This window comes from Aquarana catesbeiana, linkage group LG03 (assembly GCF_042186555.1).
Source record: "Aquarana catesbeiana isolate 2022-GZ linkage group LG03, ASM4218655v1, whole genome shotgun sequence".
In the NCBI taxonomy this organism is placed as follows: Eukaryota; Metazoa; Chordata; class Amphibia; order Anura; family Ranidae; genus Aquarana; species Aquarana catesbeiana.
In genome coordinates, this window is record NC_133326.1 from 125,049,565 (window position 1) to 125,075,154 (window position 25,590).

The 25,590-nt window shown below is 43.3% G+C and overlaps 1 protein-coding gene across 1 annotated transcript in view; it reads left to right on the forward strand.

The window, feature by feature from the left end:
• Nucleotides 1-503: 503 nt before the first annotated feature.
• Nucleotides 504-25,590, forward strand: part of LOC141131643 (uncharacterized) — a 30,452-nt gene continuing 5,365 nt past the window's right edge. Inside the window, exons 1-4 of the mRNA XM_073619172.1 lie at nt 504-575; nt 803-1,003; nt 12,088-12,220; nt 22,598-22,792. Coding sequence (XP_073475273.1) covers nt 857-1,003; nt 12,088-12,220; nt 22,598-22,792 — 475 coding nt within the window. The 5' untranslated portion in view covers nt 504-575; nt 803-856. The remainder of the gene's footprint in view (nt 576-802; nt 1,004-12,087; nt 12,221-22,597; nt 22,793-25,590) is intronic.

A 25,590-nucleotide genomic window follows, 5' to 3' on the forward strand; every position in this document is an offset into this window, starting at 1 on the left:
TACAAAAAGGGAGACAAAGCACTCCTCTTTAAAAACCCTTATGATGGAGGGATGCAGCGTCAGTGAGGGAGGGAGAGAAAGCTCCCGTGAGGGAGAAAGGGGAAGCCACTGCCCATGATGCAGAGGAGAAGAGCAGGGGAAGGCGAAGCCGTCGCCTGGGTGAAGTGCTGCCCGCCATAGATGAGGTAATTGCCTGTGCTCCTGATGACCTGACCGACCGGGCCGGGGGAAAGGGGGAGGTGGTGGGGCTTACCCGACCGATTGAGGGGGGAGGGTGGCTTTGGGTGCTGTGTGTTTTCCGTCCCCCCCCCCCCCCCCCCCAAAAAAAAATAAAAATTTACCACCAGCCGCCACTGTTGCTGACAGTGATAGTTACATAGCTATCATGATCCTCTGTCTTTAATGGTCACTGACTATGAGCAACTACACCACTGGTTGCATACTTGCTCCAACTTAGTGAACTGGAAGATCATTGGGAAGATGAGCGTACTGCTGTTTATCTGCCTCCTGCAGGAACGCCCCCCTGCAGTCTCCACCCCCAGCTCTCTAAGCCCCTTATGCAGCTGAGAAAAAAGGTGATATGTATATGTTTTGTCTGGCATGTCTATTTTAAATTGAGTGGGTAGTTTTACAAGGTAAGTGTTCATGTATACTTTAAAATAGACGAGAAACCAGATTACTTCCTTGTAATTTTGTAACATTACCTAGGGCCCTGCCATTATCAGTAAATAAGGAATGCTCAGTCTAGCTGCTTTTCATTGTCATGTATTTCTTTTAAACACTTCCTGGTCTTACTTCTTAGGAGTGTGACCTGTTAATGCACGAGGAGGCATTGCAAAGGACGCAGTTCTGAAGAATGGACCTGTCAGAAGTGAAGTGGTCAACATTTGAGTACACACTTCAAGGATATGTTACCGACTTTCAAAAATCCTTTCCCAATATTATTAAAATCACAGAGGGATTCCTGGGGAAGCAAGAGATAGACAGTATCAGCTCCAGCACGGTAAGGACATTTCCTATACAATACATGTCTTTCTACTTTCTCTGTAAGCACTATGTTCCTCTAACACAATGGTTTTCAACATTTGTGAGACCAGGGCCAAGTAAATTCATTCAAAAGCTTCCAAAGCTGATCATTTATTCTATGATTATGATAAATAAGATTATGTAGAGTTTATAGTCCAACAGCAGGGACATACTGCATACTGTGCAAGGGGTCAGAACTATGTAATTGCACAGCACAGGTTGCAGAGTGCAGGGATCCGGAGTATGTTAGTGGTCAGGGTGTTACCTTCACTCGGCATGCCCCCTAAGGCCCCATTCACACCTGAGCTTGGCGTTTTCAGGCAGAAAATCGTGCAATTTTACCGCGGTTTTGCAGTGTTTTTACCGCGATTTTGTGCAGGGCAAAAGGTCACCAATGTAAAAAGCAGAAAACCGCCCAAATCTGACCGATTCGCGTGACAAAAAAGGGTCCAGAACTTGTTTGAGCATCAGGCGTAGGGCTTCAGGTGTTTTGGAGTGAAGATGTGAACCATCTCCATAGAGAATAATTGATTTTTTTCCCCTCCAGCGTTTTGTAGCTTCAGGCTTCTGGCTACAAAACGTTTAGGTGTGAATGGGCTCTAAGGGCCTGTTCACACCACATGCCTTTGGATGTGTTTAAAAACGCATTTCAAATGCAGCAAAAATGAACGCTCCTTAATGAGTATAGTTCACACCATTGCACTGTGGTTACATGCATTTGAAAAAAGTAGAGTAGGCTGCATTTTTTCACAAGGCACAACACACACAAATGGGTGTACAAGCAATGCATGAGAATGCAACTCATCAAAAGGTTCCTTTCATAAAACATTTAAAAAAAGCACAGAAAAATGTGCAGTGCATACAAAACCACATGCAAATGCACGTGAACACAATGGGGTTGATTTACTAAAACTGATTCACTCAGAATCTGGTGCAGCTGTGCATGGTAGCCAATCAGCTTCTAACTTCAGCTTGTTCAATTAAGCTTTCACAATAAAACCTGGAAGCTTATTGGTTACCATGCAGAGCTACATGTACTCCACAGTTTTAGTAAATCTCTCCCAATGACTTTGAATTTTTCATTGCATTCTGATGTGAACAGGTCCTTCCACTGGTGGTCAGCACGCTACTTCCTCTGGTAGTGGACACTCAATGTATCCCTTGATGGTCTTAATGTGCCTCATTACCTTGGTGGTCAATTCTCAGCAGGCTTCTTTATATTGGTGGTCAGTGCTTCCCCTTATACTGGCTGTCAGTGCTCAGTGTTTCATTTTACATTGGTTCTCTCAGTGCATCCAACTATATTGGTGGTCAACATGTCCCCTTACACTGATGGTGAGTGTGCCCCCTTACACTAGTGGTCAGCATGCTCCCTTAATCTAGTGGTCAGTGTTTGCCCTTAAATTGGTGTGCCTTCTTATGTTGATGGCTAGTGTACCCCTTAACATACCCCTTAACGCTGTTGGTCAGTGTGCTACCTTACATTTTTGGTCAATGTGCCCCCTTACATGGTCGTCAGCGGTCATCCTTACATTGGTGGTTAGTGTGTAGGCAGGTAAGAGTTTCCCCTCTGTCCTGTAGGTGGCACTGTGTCATTATTACAGATAGAGAGAAGTCTGTTAGGGTAATTGTTCCTTGTGTGTCATTCGTGAGTTCCTGGAGTGAGTGGTCAGGGATAGAGAACCCCTGTCTAGGGAAAGTGATTTGCACAGGGAGAGGTTCCTGGTGAACAGGAACTATGTCTACAGAGAGGAAACCTCCTGGTATTCGGAATAGCCACACGGGGCTCTCCTTAATAGCCATACAATGCTGTCAAGTACACTGCAAACTGCCATCCCTTCAGCAGAAGCGGTACTTCATTACTATAGGCTCCAAGCCTGGTAATACTGTGAAATTACAATTGCTGCATTGCCATATACCAGTGCCTAAAAAAAAAACTGTCATCATTCATTACTGTTAACCTATATATGCAAAATACCAAATAATTACAACAATCAAAAACTGTGTGTGTGTGTGGTCTCTCCCTGACTGGGTACCTTGGGCCTGGGGCCTGCCTACAAGTGTGTCCCTCTACATGGTGGTCAGTGTATCTACTAACATGGTAGTCTTTGTGTTTTCTTACAGCCCAGATAGCAAGGATAACTTGCCACACATTTGTGGCAGTGTTTAATTGTAAGTCTGTTAACTTGCTGTACATTTTCACTTGAAGCACAAGTTCTAGATGACACTTTTCTAATTTCTAGCAAATTTGCGTGGCAAGTCTCTAGCAAGAGCAAAGTTGCAGTGGTGAGTCTACAGTAAGAGCTCTGCAAGTCTACAGCATGAAAATTCAGCCACAGTGACCCCTGTGGTGGGATGACTATTATACAACATAAATGAACCAGAACTTGCAGCAGACTTGCAGAATGTTTGCAAAGAAAGTTGAACTCTAGTCATGCAATGCGGACTTGCTGCAATTGTGCAACAAAATTGTGAAGCCTGGCAAGTCTAGCAATAGCTCATCAAGTCATTTTCATACTTGCAGCACAATTGCTTGCTATTTTGGATTGGTGGGCCCAGGAAACCACCATGCAATGGTTGCCAGGCATGGGGGGGGGGGGGGTGCATCTTGTTTTTTTTGCTCCACCCTGCAGCTCTGACTACATTTCCCTTCCTAAGACACGGCTCAACAGTTACAGCTGTCACTGTCTCTGCAGTGCCCCACTGTTTGTCTACAAGCTCTTTCCTAGTACTGTACAGTGTTGCAGCCTGTGAGTCAGATGCCACTTGCAAGGTGGACACAGAGTTTGTAATCAAACAGCAGGGTGCTGCAGAAACAGTGATGGGGGGGGGGCAGTTAGAGCCGGAACACAATAAAAATATACTATCAAGCTGGAAGGCTAACACATCAAAGTACCTTTGACACGTACACAGTTAAGATACACAAATGTTTGCAGTTTTACCCACCAAAGTGTTTGCAGTTTTGTTCAGGCACTCTTGTGATTTACCCACCTCTAGCCAATCTGCCAAGTTAGGAAGATCACAGTGCTGCAGCTTTACAGCTGCTTGGGCTTCCCTCTAAGTCTAGGTTCATATTTATGTGGTTGATGCATTTTTCAGGCATGTTTTGCGGGGCGTTGTGTTTTGAAATTGCATTTTTGCATGCATATTTCATGCATTTTGCGTAGTTTTTTTATTCCCCCTTAAAAAACACTGTATATAGCTGGTTGCTAAGGAGTGGGCCCAGGAAGCTGGCGCCGCATCCTTAGCCGATAAAGTGACAGCTGAATGTAAAAAAAATCATTTCCGGCTAAAATATTAGAGAAAAAAAACAGGCAAAAAGAAAAAAAAAACGTGGGGTCCCCTCTCCCCAAATCTATACCAGACCCTTATCCGAGCATGCAGCCTGGCAGGTCATAAAAGTGAGGGGACAAAGCACCTTGTCTCCATGTTGATGGGGACAAGGGGCTCTTCCCCACAACCCTGGATCCCGGCCCATGTGAATAAGTATGAAGTAGATTGTACCCCTACCCTTTCACCAAAAAAAAGCAATGTAGTGTTCCAATAAACAAGAGAGTTTTTGACAAGGCCTTTATTAAAAAATTAAGAATGTCCCCCGCCAAAGCTCCAATGTGAATCACAAAATCTTCTTTCTCCGCCGATGTCTTATTTCTATTTATTCCTCCGCCGAGGACCCAAAAAAAAAAAAAAGCTCCTCCTCCAACGCTGGCTCCCGTCGTCCCGTGAGCTCCAGTGTCTGACAGTTCTTATATAGCTATGGGGCATGGCCATGCGGTGACATCACTCGGTTACTCTGCCCCCTTGTGATGTCACAAACCCATCATGCCTGGGTCCCTGACATCACAAGGGGTGGGGTCTCAGGGTAACGTCACCACATGGCCACGCCCCATAGCTATACAAGAACTGTCAAACACCGGAGCTCACAGAATGGTGGAAGGAGGAGCATTTTTTACATTTTCAGCGGGTCCTCAGCGGCGGCGAACCAAGAAGACATGGACGGAGAAAGAAGACATCGGCGGAAGAAGCAGAGAAAACCTCTATATTGAAAACTTTTAATAAAATTTCAGTAAAAGAAAAATACTTAATGGATTTAAACTAGACCAGCTAAAAAAATAACCGTTGTATCAGATTGTATACTAATGCCATGTACACATGGTCGGACATTGTTCGGACATTCCGACAACAAAATCCATGGATTTTTTCCGACGGATGTTGGCTCAAACTTGTCTTGCATACACAGGGTCGCACAAAGTTGTCGGAAAATCCGATCGTTCTGAACGCGGTGACGCAAAACACGCACGTCGGGACTATAAACGGGGCAGTAGCCAATAGCTTTCATCTCTTAATTTATTCTGAGCATGCGTGGCACTTTGTGCTTCGGATTTTTGTACACACGATCGGAGTTTAACCGATCGGATTTTGTTGTCGGAAAATTTTATAGCCTGCTCTCAAACTTTGTGTGTCGGAAATTCCGACAGAAAAAGTCAGATGAAGCCCACACACGATATGAATTTCCGACAACACAATCCGATCGCACTTTTTTCGTCGGAAAATCCGACCGTGTGTACAGGGCAATACAGTAAATCCTTAATCTTTTTTTCCCCAGAGGAAACCATAAAAACGTTTTTAGGAACCCAACTAAAACAAATTCTTCAGAGGTAATAGGGAAAATACCCCTACATTGGTGGTCAGTCAGAAGAACGCAACCCTTGCTGTGATGGTCAGAATGCCACCCTTAGAGACAGGTGAAAAGATAATTGTGTGATGCTGCTGGTTCTGACAAATAGCATTGTCCCTGGAACTTATCAGGCACCATCAAAGGGGAGGTCAATCAGCCACAGCTCAAGGAACTCCAAGTTTCTCAAGGAAACCTGTTTGAGAATGACAGGTATATGCAGGGCTTTTTTTCAGCGGGAACGTGGGGGAACGCAGTTCCAGCACCTCCAGCACTGAATATATCTAATGGCAAGGGGTGCTGGGGTATGCTGGAGGGTCTACTGATGCTGGATGCAGGAAGATCTATTGTTGCTGGAGGGGATCTGTTTTTGTGTGGTGGCCTATTGTTGCTGGGGAGGTCTATTGTTGCTGGTGGGGGATCTATTGTTGCTGGGGGAGGTTATGTTGCCTGGGGGGTCAACTGCTGCTGGAAGAGATCTACTGTTAAAGAAGGGGTCTATTGTTTCTGGCTGCTGGAGAGTCTTTTGATGCTGGCCGCTGGGAGATCTGGTCTTGCTGCCGGGGGTCTATTGTTGTTGGGATGATATTTTGTTGCAGGGGTCCTATGTTGCTGGGGGGTCTATTGTTGCTGGGGGGTCTATTGTTGCTGGGGGGTCTATTGTTGCTGGGGGTCTATTGTTGCTGGGGGGGGTTATTGCAGCTGGTTGCAGGGGATCTATTGTACTGCTTTTCTTGTTATTACCAATTTCCATACAAATTACTTTAGCATAGCATGACATAATCATACTTGGCTCTGTATTCTCTGAATGAGACGGTGCTAGGAGGTGGGTAAGGGGTGGAACCAAGAGATGTTGCTCGGAGGTGGGTAGGGGGCAGAGACAAGAAGTGACTCAGTAGGTGGGAGTTCCAGCACCTATTCTCTGAGAAAAAAAACCCTGGGTATATGTCAATAATACAGTGGCTCCAGCAGAATAAAACCGTGCCAGATAAAAACATAGCTCCCAACTGTCTGATTTCGAGGGACTGTCTCTGATTTGGAACAAAGTCCCTCTGTCCCTCTTCTTTTAGTTTGTTCCTCATTTTGGTCGGATCTATATAGGTGTATATAAAATGCACTATTTATATTTCAAAAAGTGTTTCCCAGTGCTAAACCTTTTCTTCAATTTCTAAATTGCTGCATTTGTAAATTTCAAAAGCCAGTATAAAGGAATATTAGTCATAAAAAAAAGCACTTGTAGGTTTAACCAAACAATTTTTTGGGGTGTTATTCTCCTTTAAGGGGGTGTGGCAGGGGGTGTGCCCTATGCCTACATACTTTTGGTATTAGGTGTCCCTTGTTTCCATTGTTTGGGGGTATGTAAAAGCACCACAGTGACCACAGGGAAAACATATGCAGGCATGGCACACAGTTAGCCATTGGCACACACTGACATATGATGTGTCCGCCTTCATACTGTCCCTTGGACTGCCAAATCTATGCATTGCACATTGTATGATCAGCCTAATTTCTTCATAAATCTAAATAAATGTCCTTGGTTCATTTAATGACATAGAACGGTGTACATCCATTAGCTTCTTATATCTAGTACACACCCAGCAGTAAGTAGTTATTGTCATTATTATTATATAAAGGATTAATATAGCGCCGACAATTTACGCACCGCTTTACAAATTGAGGGTAGACAGTACAACTACAATACACTTTAATGCAGTAGGAATCAGAGAGCCGTCATAGTCCTTACTGAATGTTTCCAGTACACCTTGGTGCTTTCCCAACCCTTCTAATTTAAAATTCACAATATACAATACATTTGAAATCTGGAGGAGACAATAGGACTCCATTGTACCTGTCAACACAGATGTACATGCCTAGGAACTCAAGCAGAGAGAATTTTCCACCAGACTATAGCCTCGTACACACGATCGGACTTTATACAAACTTTCCCCTGGATTTCTGTACAAAGGGTGTTGGCCGTGAACTTGTATTGCATACACATGGCAGGACTTTTTAGGCAACAAACACGAACGTAGTGATGTTTCAATGTACTGACGACACTTCAAAAGAGGACGCTCAATTTTCCAGCGCCACCCTTTGGTCAACTTCTGTATTGTTGTCTGATCTTTTGCATTGGTTCCGAGCATGCATGTTTGTATTTTGTTACAAAGTCTGATAGTTTTGTGTACACACGATCGGACTTGCCGACGTCGGACTTTTGTTGCCGCCAAGTTTGTCTGTTCGCACAGCCAACATTTGTCCGATGAGCGTACACACGGTTGGATGTTGCCTTAAAACAGCTAATTTGCATGTTTGTTGTCAAGAAGTACGATCGTGTTTACAGGCCTTTACTGAGAGATATAGAAACCCATTGAATCGTTTAGCTCATGGGTATATACCAGAAACCAAATGATCACTTTTGGTTGGACAGACTGTTTTGTCAGAAGAACAATCTTCTCCTGGTCAGTAATATACACTGTGAAGGTTTCGGAAGACTTAAATGGAAGCAGACTTTTTCTTTCGTTAGTGAGTTAGTTAGTTAGTTAGTTAGTTAGTCTTAGAACAGAACCTCAGAACCTCTGTCAATTAGTTATTCCTACCTGTGTACCCTCTGACAAGTTTTCCTCTCTCTTCCTGTCTTGGTGACAACAAAGTAAGAGAAAGGAAATCTTCCCATTGGGGACCCAGAAAGCAGTAAATGCTTGACCAAGGCTCTAACCATTCCCCCACTTTATCTAAAAGAAATTGGACAGAGTTTTTTCTTCAATTGCACATTGTTAACTACTTCAATGCCATAGAGACATGTCATCACACATTTTTGAACTGTTAATTTAGAGAGTGCTGATGATTGGCTTACCAGAGACCAAACTGTGGGCGAATCCATCACATGAGCAGCATTATCGTGCTTGTAAGGCAGCAACACTTTTGGCGGTTTTTGAAAATCGAATCTGTGGATTTAAATCCTGTAGATAGTTCATTTTAATAACATTGACTTAAATATGGCAAGTTTAGCAATTGTTATATCATTTTTTTCTTTCAAAATCAGGTTTGCTTAAGTATAATTTAGGTAATACACACAGTAAATTACCACATGTGATAATAATCAAGTAAGCAAATATTGGAAATGAGTCAGTTAGTCTTGATGTGGTATATAATAAATTTGAGATAAGGAGACTTGAACAAAGGCCAGGTTGGCTGATGATGTATCCTGAGACCATTCAAAGCTGTAGACAGTAGACAGGAGGAAAGGGTGAGAGAAGAAAGGGAGGAGGAAAAGGGAGAATTCAAAACTGTCATAGGTTAATGAAGGTGTAATAGGCAGGATCTTGTCCTTTTTCTATGTATTTTATATTAATAATATTTCATATTCATGTTTTATGTTGGGTTAATATAAATGTATATTGGTTGAGTGTTCACAATGTTTAAAGCCCAAATCTGGCCTTATCTCTCTTACAGAATAATCCTGTGTCTCATATTGTATTTTTCTTTCTAGCTTGATAATCATAAAAAAAAACTTGTAAAAGCCAAAACAGATCATATCCATTGTTGAAAGAAAGCCTGAATGCTATTTTCCCTCCATTCTCTTTGTTAGGGCCCATTTATACCATTACATTAAAGTGTCACTAAACCCACATCATAAAAAACTATCAATAAATGGTGCATTACATGTTGTTCATACTCACTCAGTCACTATGGGATTCATTTTCTGTGTTCTGCAAAGAACCTGCTTGGTCCTGCTGTTCCCTATCTCCACCTCCTGTTCATGTCTCCAATCCAGCTAGGGATTTTGCAGCTGTGGGGGCATCTCTGCACATGCTCAGTTTTCAGTGAGTTTCTATGCTGAGCCTTTCCTCCCTATCACATGTGAGCAGCCCATGTGACTATAGAGGCATGTGCGTGTATACACAGTGGTAAATGACAGCCCACCCCCTCCCTCCTCCTCCATGCCTACTAACCAGCTTGATACAATAGGGGCGGGATATTACATGTAGAATAATGGAGGCTTCACCTCCCTCCTATTCTAAGACACAGGCTGGAGGGGCTGTGACTGGCAGAAATCCACCCACACCATGTTATTGCCAAAAAATTATAAAGATTTGAATTTAAGAATATAGTTGTATGAAAATTTAAAAAAATGTATTGCAATTATTTATTTTTAGTCTGTATTCCAATGGCTGTGTTTTTTTTTTGTTTTGTTTTTTGTGACGAGCAGCAGAGGACTAGAAGCTTTTCTTGCTTATGTTTCTATGCAGACAGGCTGGGAAAGATCTGGGTCATGTGACAGTTGTATATTAATTAGGAAAAGAGTACTTAGGTGTTTTTTTTTTTTTTTTTTTTAATTAAAATAATTACAGTACCATTATCCACATACAGAAATAGTAGGGACAGTGTAAATTAAAGTAGTTGTAAACCCTTACAACACACTTTTTGCTACAGGTAAGCCCATAATAAGGCTTACCTGTAGCTACCCCGGATATCTCCTAAACCTGAACAGTTTAGGAGATATCCCCTGTATTTGCATGTGCCGACATCATCGGCACATGCGCACTGAAGCAATGACACGTACGTACCATTGCTTCAGTGATTGTGCCGTTACCCGCGGCTCCCACGCGCATGTGCGGGAGTGACGTCTTCGCAGCTCCGGCCAATCACAGCGCCGGAGCCCGCGATACCCGGAAGTAATCATGCATGTGTGACAGTGCGCTGATAAAATATTTAGGCAGATTTTCAATGCCTTTCCATTGACTATAAAGTAACGCATGTTACTGCACTAAAGCTGACCTTGAAAATGCATGGTGCTGGCCCACCCAACAATGGTAAAACACCCAATTCTACATTATAAAATATATATACTTACCTTCTACTTGCCTTTTGCCAGTGAATCCTATTAGAGAGTGACGTTACAGTCCACAGCAAGATACTGGGAACATTAAGGATCCCAAATCTGGAAAGAAAATGCTTCTGGACTGTGCTGGAGCTTATTCATATGAGATTTGGGATCTTCAGCATTTAAAGGATTTCTCTGAAAGGACTGTGATATTACCCTTTCTGGGTGTAAAGTAAATATATTTTGAAAACTTTTTTTGCCAGGTGGTTTTTTTTTTTAAAATGTAGAATGTGGCATTTCTACATGTGGGACTCGGCCACTTTAAATAAACAGACCTTGCATTTTGCACCGCTTTATTGTAATATATATTTTTTTTACAACCCTCAAAGTTTATACATAGAAAATAGGGTTTTAAAACATTAAGTTATGTCAATAAGAATATTTGCATCAAGCTGATCTCTTTGGTATATTTATTTAAAAATCACATTGAATTCAGGATACATTACTTTAAACCGAGGGCCCATCTTGCTGATAAAAACGATGCCAAATATAACGAAGAAATATTGCATGGTTAGTTGTGAGAAGTTACTGTAAATGAAATGAACACTATATGCCGTTACTGAATTTTTTGTTCAAGATAAAACAGCAGTGCCGCCATTACGTCTGGTGCTCAGTTATATTAGTAAAAGTACTGAGCTCCATAGACTGGAAATTAGGTTATAACACCCTCAAGTGGTTGAGATTTGTTGAACATTTCAGCACAATGTCAAGGAGGTGTTCTACAGGGATCTAAACTTCCCTGAACCCAACAGCATCTACAGTACTTCAAGTTGATTCATCCAGTTATGGAGGAATCCTGGGAGGGTCCGTTTGGTTTGCTGAACAAAAATTTATGAATGCTGTTAAAGCTAGAAGAAAAAAAAATATATATATTTTGTCCCTATTACCTTTCTCCTGTCAATTTCTCCCCTTCTTAAGGCTTCATTCACATCTCTGGGTGTTCTGGAATCATTGTGGCAAAATGCGGGACGCGTTTGCGATGCCATTAAAGGAATTGTTTAAAGATCGTTTCCTAATATGTTTTTTAATGTCGTTATTATGTTTTCATTTATGTCATAATTCTGTAGTTTATCTAATACATCGTTGCCCCTTCCATATTCCGTGGGTTTGGTCTGATGCGGTGTATCCAATCACGGTGTATTCTATATACTAGCCACTCCCCTTATATCCCACTAGTCCATGTCCCTGTCAATCAGCTTTGAAGAAGGTGCGTGGCCGTCAAGTCATTCACGGCCTGTACGCTCAGGAAATGCGTTGCATCCCAGTGACCTCATCTCCCTTTGCCTGGATCACATCATCTATGGCTGGCTTTAAACACAAGAAAAAGCTTTGTAGGATTTCATGTTTATATAAAATATGACAATTTTCAACAACTATGACCTGTCACAAAGTGCTAAAACAGAAGTATGCAAACCCAGTGCAATCCAATCAGCTTTACCTGTTCTACTGATAAAATAAATGCCGTATCTACTGTATTTAATCCAATATATTTATTTTTCAGGTTATCAGAGTTCACTCCCTGTACAACCAGAAAAGAGTAACAGCCGAAACCAGAAGTGGGAAATTGTTTTCCTTGCCAGTTAAGCTGACAAGACTGAAATTTCTGGTGCCATCAGTTAAAGGACCCGTTGGAAGTAAGAAACTGAATTCTATAAATATATATCTTTTCCCACCAAGTGGATATCAATTTGCTGATTGGGGAGGACATCTTTTTTTCCCAAATGTGGGCCAAGAAATACCAAAACACTAGAAATACTTCCTAAATCACTCTATTTAGCAAAGTGAGCTTCTAAGACGTTTCCTAAAATATTGATATTGTTTAGCAGAAGACAAATTATAATTAACATAAAGACAAAATGTAAAGCAAGCCTAACCATAATTCAACCCTGATGCGCCTCTAGCTCTAATTTTACCAATAAATACAATTAAAGAATAGACATGACAAAGGGTATTCTCAGATGAACAAAATTGTGTGTTCAATTGAATTCATTCTTCAGATAGTTATCTTATGTCTTAAAGCGGTTGTCAAAGTCATATGAAATAAAAAATGAAATACTTACCTTAGAACGAAGTGTTAGCATCGCATCCCGGTAACCGCTGAGGGAGCTGAACATTTTCCCCTAGGCGTTTCTTCCGGGTTCGCGTCTCCCGTACTGTGAGTGGCCAGAGCCGCGACGACGTCACTCCCGCGCATGTGCACGGGAGTCCTCCATTTCGGCAAGGTCCGGCAATGCTGCCGGACCTTCACAGCGCATATGCCACTGATGTCAGCGGCTGCATGCAAGGTAAATATCTCCTAACCGGTACAGGTTTAGGAGATATTCATTTTACCTACAGGTAAGCCTTATTATAGGCTTACCTGTAGGTAAAAATGTAAAAAAGGGGTATACAACCGCTTTAAAGAGGAAGAAAACCCTGATATATATTTTTTTCCTTTCCTGTAAAGTAAAGACATAATGGGCTAGTATACATCGCATACTAGCACATTATGTGACACTTACCTGCAAACTAAGCCCGCGTCGTCCCCGCTGCAGGCTGCCTCCATTTTTGCTTGTTTTCCTTCCTGGGCCACATACTCCAGCTGTGTGACTGGCCGGAGCTGCGTAACATCACTTCCGCGCATGCGTCCGGGAGCCACTGGTCATGGCACCCGCTTCTGAAGAAACTGCACAGGTGGCTGTTCCTTCAGAGCGCATGCGCCGATGACATCATCGGCGCAGTTTACAGTAAATGTCTTCTAAATGGCGCAGGTTTAGGAGATATTTACAGTACCTATAAGGAAGCCTTATTCTACGCTTACCTATAGGTACAAATAATTCAGGAAGGCTTACAACCTCTTTAAGCTGCAGCTTCGCCCAGATGCCAGCTCCCCCTTTTTATTCACTCCATTCCATTCACCCCACCACCACAGCTCTGTTCAGCTGCCAGGAGTTAAAATGGAATTCCAGCTTGATCATAACTAATCTTAAAAATGGCCCCTCCCTCTACCCTATGCAAAAAGATCAGTATACTTATATTTTTTCAGCCCACTCTGTTCTGTGTCAGGGAGAGCTGCTAACATCTGGGCTATGGGAGTCTATGGGTGACATCAGTAATCCTGGTAATCCCAGCCATTGTTGAGCGCTCTTCCCTGCAGCTGGCTGCTCACTGACACAGGGGATTATGTGACCAGACTGGAGCAGGCTGAAAAAAGGTAAGTGTACAGATTTTGTTTTTACATAGGGTAGACAGAACAGGTAGCAGAAGGGGGGGAAGGAACATTTTTAAGAATAGTTATAGTTAGGCAGGTATTCCACTTTTAAGCAGAACTAAAGTTTGCAACACTTACTTCCCCTCCAGCGATGTGACATCCAAGACCTCCCACGCCCTGCTGCCATTTTCATCTGTCAGAAGTCTTCTTCTGGATCTTTACCCAGCTTGATTAATCTCATATACAGCTCAGTGTAGGGTACAATCTAAAGAAAGCTGCTTGCAGGCAGGTAAAAAGCATTCATTGGAAAAGAGACATCCCAAGTCTCCTTTTTAATAACAAGCCTTCCTGCCAGCACCTTTTTTCTAAAGTTACAACCTAGAACCTGATGAGACTTAATAAAGGGGGCTTCTCACCTTTCTCTCACAATGAAATGTTAATTGGCTAAACTGCCAATTAACAGGTCCAAGTGCTATCACATGAGGGCCGGGAAAAAGTCCACAGTTCTGTGAAGGAATAGAGCAGGGGTAAGCAACCTGGGGCCCTCCAGCTGTTGCAGAACTACAAGTCCCATCATGCCTCTGGGAGTCATTGTTAGACCCCTTTCACACTGGAAGCGTTTTTCAGGCGATTTAGTGCTAAAAATAAAGTGCCTGAAAAAAGCCTCAGCTGCAATCCCAGTGCGAAAGCCTGAGTGCTTTTACACTGGGGCGCTGTGCTGGCAGGGCGTCACAAAAAGTCCTGCAAGGAGCTTCTTTGCAGTGCTGTAGGAGCGGTGAATACAGCGCTCCTAAAGCGCACCTGCCCATTGAAATTAATGGGCAGACCCGCCGGCAAAGCTGCATTTGGCGGGTGGTTTTAACCCCTTTTCGGCTGCTAGTGGGGGTTAAAACTGCCCCACTAGCAGCCGAATAGTGGCACTAAAACAACGGTAAAGCGCCGCTAAAAATAGCCCGACACCCGGGCGCTTTTAGTGTGAAAGGGCTCTAACTGCCAGCCTTGCAATACCTCAAGGGAAATTTAGTTTCACAACAGCTGGAGGGCCCCAGGTTGCCTACCCCTACAATAGAGCTATGACAGGCCCAGAGTGCTAATTACCCCTTTTTCTATTCTCAATACATCTGAACTGGGAATTACAGGAACTTGAAATGGTTTTAATCCCAAAAACAAAAATGCAGATTACCAATCCTTAGATTTTTTTTTTTTTAGGCTTTTCCCCTTTAATTTCACCTGTAGATCCAGCCAGTAGTACACTTCCTGTCTGAGCTTGTCTACACTCTGGATACAGGAGCGACATAATTGTCAACAGTATTGTCAAACTGGGGAAAGTAGTGTTGGGCTGGCTATACATTATACAATTTTCTTGTGCAATTTTCCTTCAGATTTACCAAAACCATATAATATGAGGTCAAACCTAAACACTTTTAATTTGTATGCAATCAGGCAGGCCCTTGCACTACATAGTTGAAGATAAATCTAAAGGAAATTTAATAAGAAAATTGTATAATGTATGGCCAGCTTTAGATGCACTAGCAAATTTAGAAAGAACAAATTAAAGCAGAACTCCAGCCAACACTGACAGCTACACCAACATTTTTTTGCTTTTGGGATAAAGGTTTTACATCAGTGAGCAAAAGCTGATAATTTTAAGCACCCTTGATAGTGGTAAATGTTTTTTTCTCAAACATCTAACTGCCACTTATGCTGGACAGTCTGTTAAAGGAAGTTGAAAAATAAAATACTTACTGGCTGGTTCACCAGGTTAAAATAAATGAAAATATTAAAATAATGCATCCACCGGGATAAGAATTAATGCTGCAATATAATACATCTTTGTTTTTGGGTTTCTTTCTGCATTTAAAAATACAATTAGCTTTTTAATTAATACAACACTGAATTAAATGATGTTTTTGTCTCTGCTTAAACTTCGGCTTTAAAAGAAAAAAAATATATCTTTTGGGCCTTGTGTGCACAGGATGTAAAAAAACTTTTTTTCAACCTCTAAACGCACCTCTATGTTAGCCTATGTGGCCATGCACACCTAGGCGTTTAGAAGAGTATTTAGAGGCCGAAGAAAATAAACATCCTTCATGCATTCGGGAGAGGAGACTTTGAGCAGAAAAAATTCTTGACGCAACTAAATAACTGTAAAGGTGCACTGGGCACATTTAGCCCTTGAGCATTTATTTATTCCAATGTCCAGAATGAATTAATATTCTGACCAATGGAATGACTGAAAGCCCAAATCCTTGATGCACCTAAACACTTCTGCAAAACGCGTCTTTAAGTGCATATTGTAAGCTCCTTTTTCCCTGCCAGCAGCAAATGTGTTCAGGGGAGGAAAAGATATTATTCTGTGTGCATGAGGCCTAAGGGTCGGTTCACACTGAGGCAGCATGACTTACAGCACGACTGCCTCAGGCGACCCAGGACACGACTCAGCAGCGACTTGCAAGATGACTTCTGTATAGAAGTCAATGCAAGTCGCCCCGAAAGTCGTACAGGAACCTTTTTCTAAGTCGGAGCGACGCAAGTTGCTCCGATTAGAACGGTTCCATTGTGCAGAATGTGACGCTACTTGTCAGGCGACTAGGTCACCTGACAATCGTCCCAGTGTGAACCGGGGCTAAATGTTATCCTGGCCCTGAAGAACAATTTTAATAGATACAAACTTAAGATAATTTTCAAATTCTAATATAACAGTTGGAGCTGTATAAAAAATGTGGTAAAAAAGTAAGTAAAAAGATAGTATTAACCATTACAAAGGGTAAAGGCAGGGTAGGGAATTATTATTATATTATTATTATTATTATTATACAGTATTTATATAGCGCCAACAGTTTACGTAGCGCTTTACAACTTGAGGATAGACAGTACAAGTACAATACAATTTGATACAGTAGGAATCAGAGGGCCCTGCTCCTTAGAGCTTACAATCTAAGAGGGGAGGTCAAGAGATACAAGAGGTAATAACTGTGGGTGATGTGCTGATTGAGAAGATAAATGTACAGTTGTTAGGTGGGGGCCAGATAGGCTTCTCTGAAGAGATGAGTTTTCAGGGATCGTCTGAAAGTGGATAAAGTAGGAGAAAAACGGACGGATTGGGGTAGAGCATTCCAGAGGATGGGGGAGGCTCTGGAGAAGTCCTGAAGGCGAGCATGGGATGAGGTGACAAGGGAGTTTGAGAGCAGGAGGTCTTGGGAGGAGCGAAGAGAACGATTAGGTTGGTATTTTGTGACTAGGTTAGAGATGTAGCTAGGGGCCAAGTTGTGGATGGCTTTGTAAGTTATAGTTAGTATCTTGAATTTAATTCGGTGACTGAGTGGCAGCCAATGGAGGGATTGGCAGAGGGGTGTAGCAGACGCTGAGCGGTTTGTGTGGTGGATGAGCCTGGCCGCAGCGTTCATGATGGACTGAAGTGGGGATAGCCTATTTAGAGGTAAACCAATGAGGAGGGAGTTGCAGTAGTCAAGGCGGGAGATGACCAGGGAGTGGATTAGAAGCTTTGTGGTGTCAATGGTTAGGAAGGGGCGTATCTTGGAGATGTTGCGAAGACAGAGGCGGCAAGCTTTGGATAGTGATAGAATGTGGGGTCGAAAGGTTAGTTCAGAGTCCAGGATTACACCTAGGACCTTGGCGTGGGGAGATGGGTTGATAGTTGAGCCGTTGATCTTGACAGGGAGATCAGGGGAAGTGGCACCTGAGGGAGGAAATATCATGAGCTCGGTTTTGGATAGGTTGAGTTTGAGAAAGTGATGTGACATCCAGGCTGATATGTCTGCTAATAAGTTGGTAATGCGTGAGGAGACAGATGGAGAGAGCTGGGGGGTGGAGAGATAGATTTGGGTGTCATCAGCGTAGAGATGATATTTAAAGCCGTGGGAGGCAATCAACTGACCCAAGGAGGTGGTGTAGATTGAGAAAAGGAGAGGTCCGAGAACAGAACCTTGGGGGACCCCAACGGAAAAAGGAAGAGGAGAGGAGGAAGTAGAGTTGTAAGTGACACTGAAGGAGCGGTGGGATAGGTAGGATGAGAACCAGCGAAGAGTGCAGTCACGGAGACCAAAGGAGTGGAGTTTTTCGAGGAGGAGTGGGTGGTCCACTGTGTCAAAGGCAGCAGAGAGATCCAGGAGAAGTAGTACAGAATAGTGTCCATTGGCTTTAGCCATTAGTAGGTCGTTTGAGAGTTTAAGGAGAGCAGTTTCCGTGGAGTGTTGAGGGCGAAAACCGGACTGAAGGGGATCAAGAAGTTTATTCATGGTCAGATGGTCACTTAATCGGTTGTAGACCAGTCTTTCAAGAAGTTTGGAGGAGAAGGAGAGTAAGGAGATGGGACGTAAGTTGTTGAGATTGGTGGGATCCAGTGAGGGCTTTTTTAGTATGGGGGTGACTAGTGCATGTTTTAGAGAGTTTGGGAAGATGCCACAAGAGAGGGAGAGGTTGAAAATGTGAGTTAGAGAGCGTAGAATCGAGTCAGAGGGTGAGCGTAGCATTTGCGAGGGAACAGGATCCAGGGGGCAAGTGGTTAGATGAGTGCTAGATAAAAGTTTAGCAACCTCAGTAGTAGTAGCAGGGTTGAATGAGGGAAGTAATGACTGTATCTGTGGACATGGGGTGTTGCATGGTGGAGGTTTTTGCGCATTGGCGATCTCCTCATGAATTGTATCAATCTTAGTTTTGAAGTGATTGGCAATCTCCTGGGCGGTGATTGAGTTGGTGGGTGGAGGCAGTGGAGGACAGAGTAGAGTGTTGAAGGTAGAGAAGAGTTGACGTGGACTGGATGAGAAGGTGTTGATGAGTGTGATAAAGTAGGTCTGTTTGGCAGTGTGAAGGCAGGAGTAGTATTTTAGGAGGGCAGATTTATATTGTGTGAAGTCTTCCTGGGTCTTAGTCTTATGCCACAGGCGCTCAAGAGCGCGGCTACGTTTTCTGAGACTTCTGGTGTCATCTGTTTGCCAGGGTTGTAGCAGTCGGGGCCTAATTCTGCGTGTAGTGAGGGGGGCCAGCTTGTCTAGGGAGGAGGACAGTGAGCTGTTGTAAATGAAAGTAGCTAGGTTGGGGCAGGACAGGGGGGAGATTTTGTCATAGAGGTGATCAGTAGCAGAGTAGAGAAGAGAAGGGTTGAGGTGGCGAAGGTTTCTGCGTGTAACTGTTGGGCGGTTGGAGGGAGAAGAGGTGGAAGACAAGGAGAGAGCAAAACTAATAAGGTGGTGATCAGAGAGTGGGAATGGATTGTTGGAAAGGTTGCACGGAGTGCACAGATAGGAGAAGGCAAGGTCAAGGGTGTTGCCGTTGGAGTGGGTAGGAGCCTGTATCCATTGCTTCAGGTCAAGCGATGAGGTTAGACTGAGAAGTTTAGAAGTAATAGTAGTGTTAGTGTTGACAGGGATGTTGAAGTCCCCAAGAATAATTGTGGGGATTTCAGAAGAGAGAAAGTAGGGTAGCCAGGCAGAGAAGTCATCAAGAAAGGCTGATACCGGTCCAGGGGGCCGGTAGATGACAGCAATTCTTAGAGAAATGGGAGAGAAAAGACGAATGCAATGTGCCTCAAAAGAGGAGAGTGTCAGAGAGGGAGGTGGGTGAAGAACCTGATAGGTGCTGCATGGGGCTAGAAGGATTCCCACTCCACCTCCCTTCCGTCCACTTGGTCTGGGGGAGTGAGTCCAAAGAAGGCCCCCATGGGAGAGGGAAGCAGGAGAAATAGTATCCGATTCATGAAGCCAGGTTTCAGTAATGGCAAGTAGGTTAAAGGAATTTGTGATGAAGAGGTCGTGGAGGGCGGTGAGTTTGTTGCAGACAGAACGTGCATTCCACAGGGCACAGGAAAAGGGGGGGCTGGTTTTGGAAAGAGGAATATGGACCAAGTTCTGTGGGTTGCGGCTCCTGCCAGAGGGTGTAGGGGGATGGGAGCGTTGGGCAAAGACAGATGATGGTGGCCCAGGGTTTGGGGATATGTCACCAGAGATTAGGAGAAGCAGGAGGGTGAGGGAGGTAATGTGGGACTGTGATTTATGTGAAGGGGCATGTCTCAGAGTACTGGAGGTTTTATCAGTGTATGGATGTAGAATGAGCGAGAGTTGGTAAGAGCAGTAGTAGGGGGAAGACAGAAGGCAGGGTGATATGTATAAGCAGGCGGGTGGAGAGGGGGGGTGAAGGTAAGAGAGTTTGAGGAGAGAGGACAGGAGTGTCAGAAGCAGTGGTAGAGAGTGCATGTTACAGAGTGGAAGGAGAGCTTAATAGAGAGACGGGTCACCTGCAGTCTGTTAGCTGCTTTCCAGTGCAGATTGCTGTATTTGTTTGCTTCGTGCAATCACTGAAGTGCAGAGAATGAAGTGCATATCACTTGTAGAAAGAATCACTTAGAGAAAGAAGCCTTAACGATAGAAGCCCCTGCAATGTGCTACCCCAGCAATGTGCTACCCCCTTAAGGATGCTCAAATATATACTGTTATAAGGGTGGGGTTGAAGTTCGTTAATTAATCATGAGTGACTATAAGAGTGCCTAGCAATCAAAGTGAACTTTTTGCTTCAAAAGTCAGAATAGCAAGAGGCCAAGACAAGATCAACACATAAAACTTGGGTAAGACAGTCCAGAAAAACAAATAATGTCATGGTTGTTCGCACAGGGCAACAGATAGAGAAGGCCACATACCAGAGAGACACACACACACAGAGACAGCAAGCAGATCCCAATTGCAGTTAACGGTGGAAGATGTGGATGAGCTGACACATACCAGAGAGACACACACACACAGAGACAGCAAGCAGATCCCAATTGCAGTTAACGGTGGAAGATGTGGATGAGCTGACACATACCAGAGAGACACACAGAGACAGCAAGCAGATCCCAATTGCAGTTAACGGTGGAAGATGTGGATGAGCTGACACATACCTGTAAAGAGACAGAAGGAATGATCAGGTGAGGCAGAACCCAGTGCAGAGAATGAAGTGCATATCACTTGTAGTGTAGAATTATTTGAACATTTAAATATTTTGGGGAGTTGCCAGGGGGTCCTAACACTGAAAGATATATGGAAGATGCCACACTGATCTCTGATTTCTTGTGAAAATGCTTGATTCCTGGATATCATTCTGTATCTGTGCCTTTAGTACTTTTTAAGTCACTGACCCAGAACTAGTCTGATGTAAATCCAAAGTTCAAGCTGGTCAACCACCTTTCCCCCAGAATCCCAATTTCCTAAATCCTTGCCCTCCCACGGGACAACCTCCCCTCAAACAACTTGTAATTTTTTTAAATTGCAGACCTTTTTTTCCCAGGTTTTTTTTTGGTCAGTCACATGATGAATGGGGTATTCTTCTTCCTCTCCTCTAGTTGTCCTCAATGCTGCAGAGATTGGCACTAACAACATGAATGCCATTCTCTAAAATACTGTACTGTGAGATCAGTCTGTTAAGGTGACACCCACCCTCAGTTCATGATGGCCCAGGTTTTAGGAAGTGGGCTGAAAGGAGAAGTATGGGATTAAAAAAAAAAAAAAACCATGCTCACCTCTACAGGGGCGGCCCGTCCATCATTAAGGGTGCACGGGCACCGCCTCCCCTATCCATGCCGCCGCAACCCCCTATCCATGCGTCCGGCTCCTTTCAGGATGCTGGGTGCATGAATTACAGTGGCGGGGCGTTTTTTTGAAGCACCGATTAGAGCAAGAAGCTCTAATAGGCTTCAAAATAGAGTGGACTCGAGGCGCAGAGCATTCCGCTCGGTGCCCACCCAGGTGTGTTAGAAAAGCGAATGAATATTCACTATTCTCACACTGAATCGTCTCTCCGGCAATCAGGAAGTGCGGCTCTGAGACACGTTTCCCGATTGGTCGAAAGGAGAAGCATTTTGATTGGCCGCCGAGGAGGAGGGAGGAGAAGCAGGGGAAGATGCCCACAGAGGAGAGCCAGGAAGCCACCCATGATTGCCCACCATGGATGAGGTAAGTGTACCAACCAACTGACCAACCAACCTGACCCAACCATGGGGGGTTTGGGTGGCGGGTGCACTGTTTGCCGCCCCCTTCCCCCCCAAAAAAAATTACCACCAGCCTCCACTGCTGTTTGATGTTGTTTGATGCTGCAGCTGTCCCACGTCAGCTCTACTGTAAGCCTGAGAACTGAGCGATCAACGTGACTGGCAGGCATCGCTCTAAGCTCTGCCACTCCAGAGCTCACTGGAGAGCCAGACTGGGGAGTGGGTGGCAGCAACTTGCTCCGGCTTTTACCTGCATACTGAAAGGAGGAGCCAGCTGTCAGTCAGGCAGTGGGGTGGATCCTGACAATATTGTTGAGATGCTTTCAAAGCCTGGAGCGACTCTGCCCCGTCAGCTGATAACAAACAATAGCCTGCTATCAGCTAACTTAGGGGCACAGGAGGACAAAAGTAATTGTTTTCCTGTGACCCACAAGAGAAGCATGGCCAAAAAAGCTTTGGTCATACCTCTCTTTGAATGATGATGGGTGTTATTCAACCTGGAAAAGGACTGATAGCTAGAGGCAAATGAGGATGGGAAGGACAGCATTGGAGTGCAGAGAGGGTGAATAAGGATTTGAAACTTTTTTTTTTTTTAGGATGGAAATTGTAAAAAAAGAAAAAAACTTCAATTGGGCTTTAACTGTGGCTGCATGTTTCTTTTTTATACAGTGACTGAAATTACTGAAGACACAGACAGTCAGGTATCTACCATTTTTAAAAGGAGTTTAGAAATGGCTGCCTGAATATTGCTCTTAGCACAGGTTTCTAGTAGCGCAGGAATATGGGGGAAGCATTGAACGTTTTATTCTTTCCCACTGTGTTTCCCTTCACCCCTTCCTACAGCTTTGAAGAATCAAAATCCCATGAATCTGGAAGATATATTAGCCAAATATACTCTACCTGTTACTGTCCAAACATCCAAGGTTTTATCATATAAGCAAAAGGGGGATGTGATGTCTCAAGATGAAATGCTATCGGAACTGATACTGCAAGATACTTATGAGGAAATATTCCTATTTGGACATCCTATTGACAAAGGTAAGTGGAATCAACAATCATTTAGATGTTCGATTGAAAAGAAGAAGCAAAATGAATCTGCTTTTAACATAGCAAAGCTCCAAGGGACACAAAGAAGGCTTTTATGTTTCTGCCCTTGATACATTCCAAGTCTGAAATGGCCATAGTATTTATACAAATATAAAAGGGATTGAGTGAGTTCACAAAAAAGAGCTCTAATCAAAACAAGGCAGACTTTGTGGGCATATCATGAGGCGGTAATTGTAAAATATAATATATTTTTATTACAAAAATTATTAAAATAACATTAGACAAACAAAGACACCCTACTAACTGACAAGGTCAACATATACCCAATAGAATGGACATGGAAGCATGAATCTAGAATTATAGTATATAAAGTCCGTGGTGGATACAAACACACTGTATAAAGATATCAAAGAGTTGGATCCATAAAATCCTCCATGCCTTCTTGTCAAAGCATTTCGCAATTTCAATAGCTTCCTCAGGACATACTGGGTAGGTGCTGATAAACCTTGAGACCAGGTAGGGGGTAACACCACACAAGACAAAGTTATAGACCAAGAACAGTTCTTCCCACAAGATAGAGTTTGCAGACGTAGCAGATGAACCAATTATTTTGTGTCGCTTAGTTTGCGGAGGAGAGGAAGTCTCACCTCTAATGTAACCAGGGTCACAGATGATTCAAGAGCTCATATAAGAATAAGAGACATGGCTGTTGCTTTCATATATCCAAAGAAACCCAATCAACAGAGTAATGAAGGATACGGAGCCTTATTTTTGTGTATAAAAGGTTCCTCGTTCCGGACGGCCTGTTTGCAGAGCCAGAACCAAAAAATCCCAAGTGGGATATGAAGTGCCTCTCCTGGGAAAAATTGAGAGTATGGGTGTCCCTGCCAGTCACTCTCAATTCTTCCCGGGAGAGGCACTTCATATCCCAATATGGATTTTCTGGTTTCTGGCTCCGCAAATAGGCCGTCCGGAAGGGGGAAACAGAAGTCCAGTGTCTTTTTGGTGCGCAGTTCTTCTGTTATCAGCATGATAATTTCTGACAAGCTCTCCGACAACCGAGATAAAACCAGACTGAACTTTGTTTCGGGAATGGTGCTTAGAGACAGATAAGCAGACAGCTGGTCTATTCCCAGCACAGCTCTGCACACTTCTTCCTTCCTCTGCCTATGTGGAGAGGGGGTGTGTGCCTTTCCACCAATCAGCTGTCACACAGTGTATGCCAAGAATCCACACCCATTGGTGGAACAGGAAGAGAAAATTCTAACATGATGTGCACTTTCTAAACAGTCTAGAAAGTTGAGGACAGCAGATATACATGTAAAACTTATGTAGGGAGATTTGTTTCATCTCTGTGTATCATCTGAGGCTGTTCACTTCACTGGGTTTATGTGAGGGTTTACATCCACTTTAAGGAAAACATTGATGTGATGATGTGATTGGAAAGTGTGAGGAAGCAGCAGACTGAGGAGGAAATCCTTCTACTCAGTTTGCTCTCTTCTCTTATCAGCATGTTCCTTGTTGGCACATTTACATGAAACACACCTGATTGATGCCCAGTCCTACCCCTCCCTATGCTGCAATGCTGAACGCTATTATGTAGGAGAGCATACGAGCATATAATCAATTTAAATATAGGTACTGAACTACTAATACATTTGATGATTTATTAACGAATACAGAGCTGCATTCATGTGTTTATGTCTGCCTGAACTTCAACTTTAAAAGGTTAGTTCACCATTGCAGAAGAAATGTAAAGGTGAACTAACACCGGACACCCTCCCAAACCCCCAATGATGAGTGAAAATCAATCTGGTCCATGCTGGAAGTGCTGATGGAGAAGAGAAAGAAGAGTGGGGTGGATGCTGGGTGCTGACAGCTCGGTAAATAAGTATAGCAGGCATCAGGAAGGGTGTCCGGTGTTAGTTTACCTTTACATTTTTTTTCTGTAGAGGTAAAACCTAAAAAATACTATGTCCAGGCAAAATTTTTTTTTAAGTTTTGGCCACAGTGGGGAAGGATTAGAAACCCCATCTGATTTACTGCTTTCCTAGGCTCCATTAGAAAGATACTCTTAGTTGACAATTCCAGGTGACAATAGCTTTACCAGAGGAACTAATGGAAAATCTCTAATGCCGCATACACACGAGCGGAATGTCCGTCAGAAAAAGTCCGATGGGAGCTTTTCATCTAATATTCCGACCGTGTGTATGCCCCATCGGACTTTTTCCGTCAAACTCACTACTAAACTACTATCGGGAAACCCGCTCGTCTGTATGCTGTTCCGACGTACCAAAAACGACGTATGCTATGAAGCAAGTACGACATGAAAGCTATTGGCTACTGGCTATTGGACTTCCCTTTTCTAGTTCCGTCGTACGTGTTGTACGTCACCGCCTTCTGGACGGTCGGACTTTGGTGTGACAGTGCGTAGGCAAGAGCGCTTGAGCAGAATTCCGTCGGAATTCCGTCGGAGAAACCTTCAGAGTTTATTCAGATGGCAAAACCACTTGTGTGTACAGGGCATAACACAACACAGAGAGAAATAAAAATGCTTTAGTAGAGTAGGGGAAGGCTATAACCCCTGTCAGTTTTTTTTTTTTTTTTTATTTCTGTCTGTTTCTCTGTATATTTTCACTCACTTACTGTCTAATGAAACCATTATCATCTGGACAGTAAGTAAGAAGAAATTTCTACTAATAAAGCCATTAATAGTAATGTTATAGTAGTATTAATCCCAATAAAAATTATAATGCTTTCCCATTCCCATTCCATTCAAAGCTAAATAA